The 773-nt window shown below is 40.5% G+C and overlaps 1 protein-coding gene across 1 annotated transcript in view; it reads left to right on the forward strand.

The window, feature by feature from the left end:
• The window catches only part of LOC129688608 (olfactory receptor 51F2-like), a 1,029-nt gene extending 559 nt beyond the window's left edge, over positions 1–470 (forward strand). Inside the window, 2 exon segments of the mRNA XM_055623547.1 lie at positions 39–148; positions 151–470. Of these exon segments, the coding sequence (XP_055479522.1) occupies positions 39–148; positions 151–470 (430 nt within the window).
• Positions 471–773: the final 303 nt, after the last annotated feature.

The following is a 773-nucleotide window of genomic DNA, read 5'->3' on the forward strand; positions in this document are numbered from 1 at the left end:
CCTCCTGCAGGTCTCTGGTAGAGGCTGTCCTCCTGCAGGTCTCTGGTTCTTTCGCATTCTCACTGCCGCCATGGGGACCTCATTCAGCTGTCTTGTACAGACAACAGAATCAATCGCATTCTCGGTCTCTTTGCTCTGTTCTCCACTCCAGGTTTGACTGCCCTTGCATCTTGCTCTCCTATGTATTGATCGTCCGAGCTGTCCTCAGCATTGCTTCCTCAGGGGAGCGACAGAAAGCCTTCAATACATGCATACACATTAGTGCTGTTGCCATCTTCTACATCCCTCTCATCAGCTTGTCTCTTGTACACCGCTATGGCCATTCAGCACCTGCCTTTGTCCACACCATCATGGCCAATGTCTTCCTGCTCATCCCTCCTGTGCTCAACCCTATAATCTACAGTGTGAAGACGAAGCAGATTCGGAAGGCTATTATCAGGGTTTTAAATCAGAAGCAGAGCCAAATCTAATAATGATCTCAGTATAAAGCAACATTTGTGAATAAACAATTTCATAGAATGGGGTAATTTTACTAATAGTACCAAAGTTTCAGATGTCAAGATATGGAAATTCTCAGTTGTATGATATTTGCTCACTCAGTTTCTGTGTCAGTAAATGCATATTAATGCCATTTAAATTATTATTTCATTTTCAAGACAACATGAGTTACTGTAGATTAATAACTACTTATTTAATAAATGGTGTTTTAATTTGTATAAAGTTATAATTCAGACTCTCTATTCAATTAAAGTTTAGCTTTAATGTGGGAAACT

The sequence above is a fragment of the Psammomys obesus genome, unplaced genomic scaffold, assembly GCF_907164565.1.
Source record: "Psammomys obesus unplaced genomic scaffold, mPsaObe1.curated_primary_1811, whole genome shotgun sequence".
NCBI lineage: Eukaryota > Metazoa > Chordata > Mammalia > Rodentia > Muridae > Psammomys > Psammomys obesus.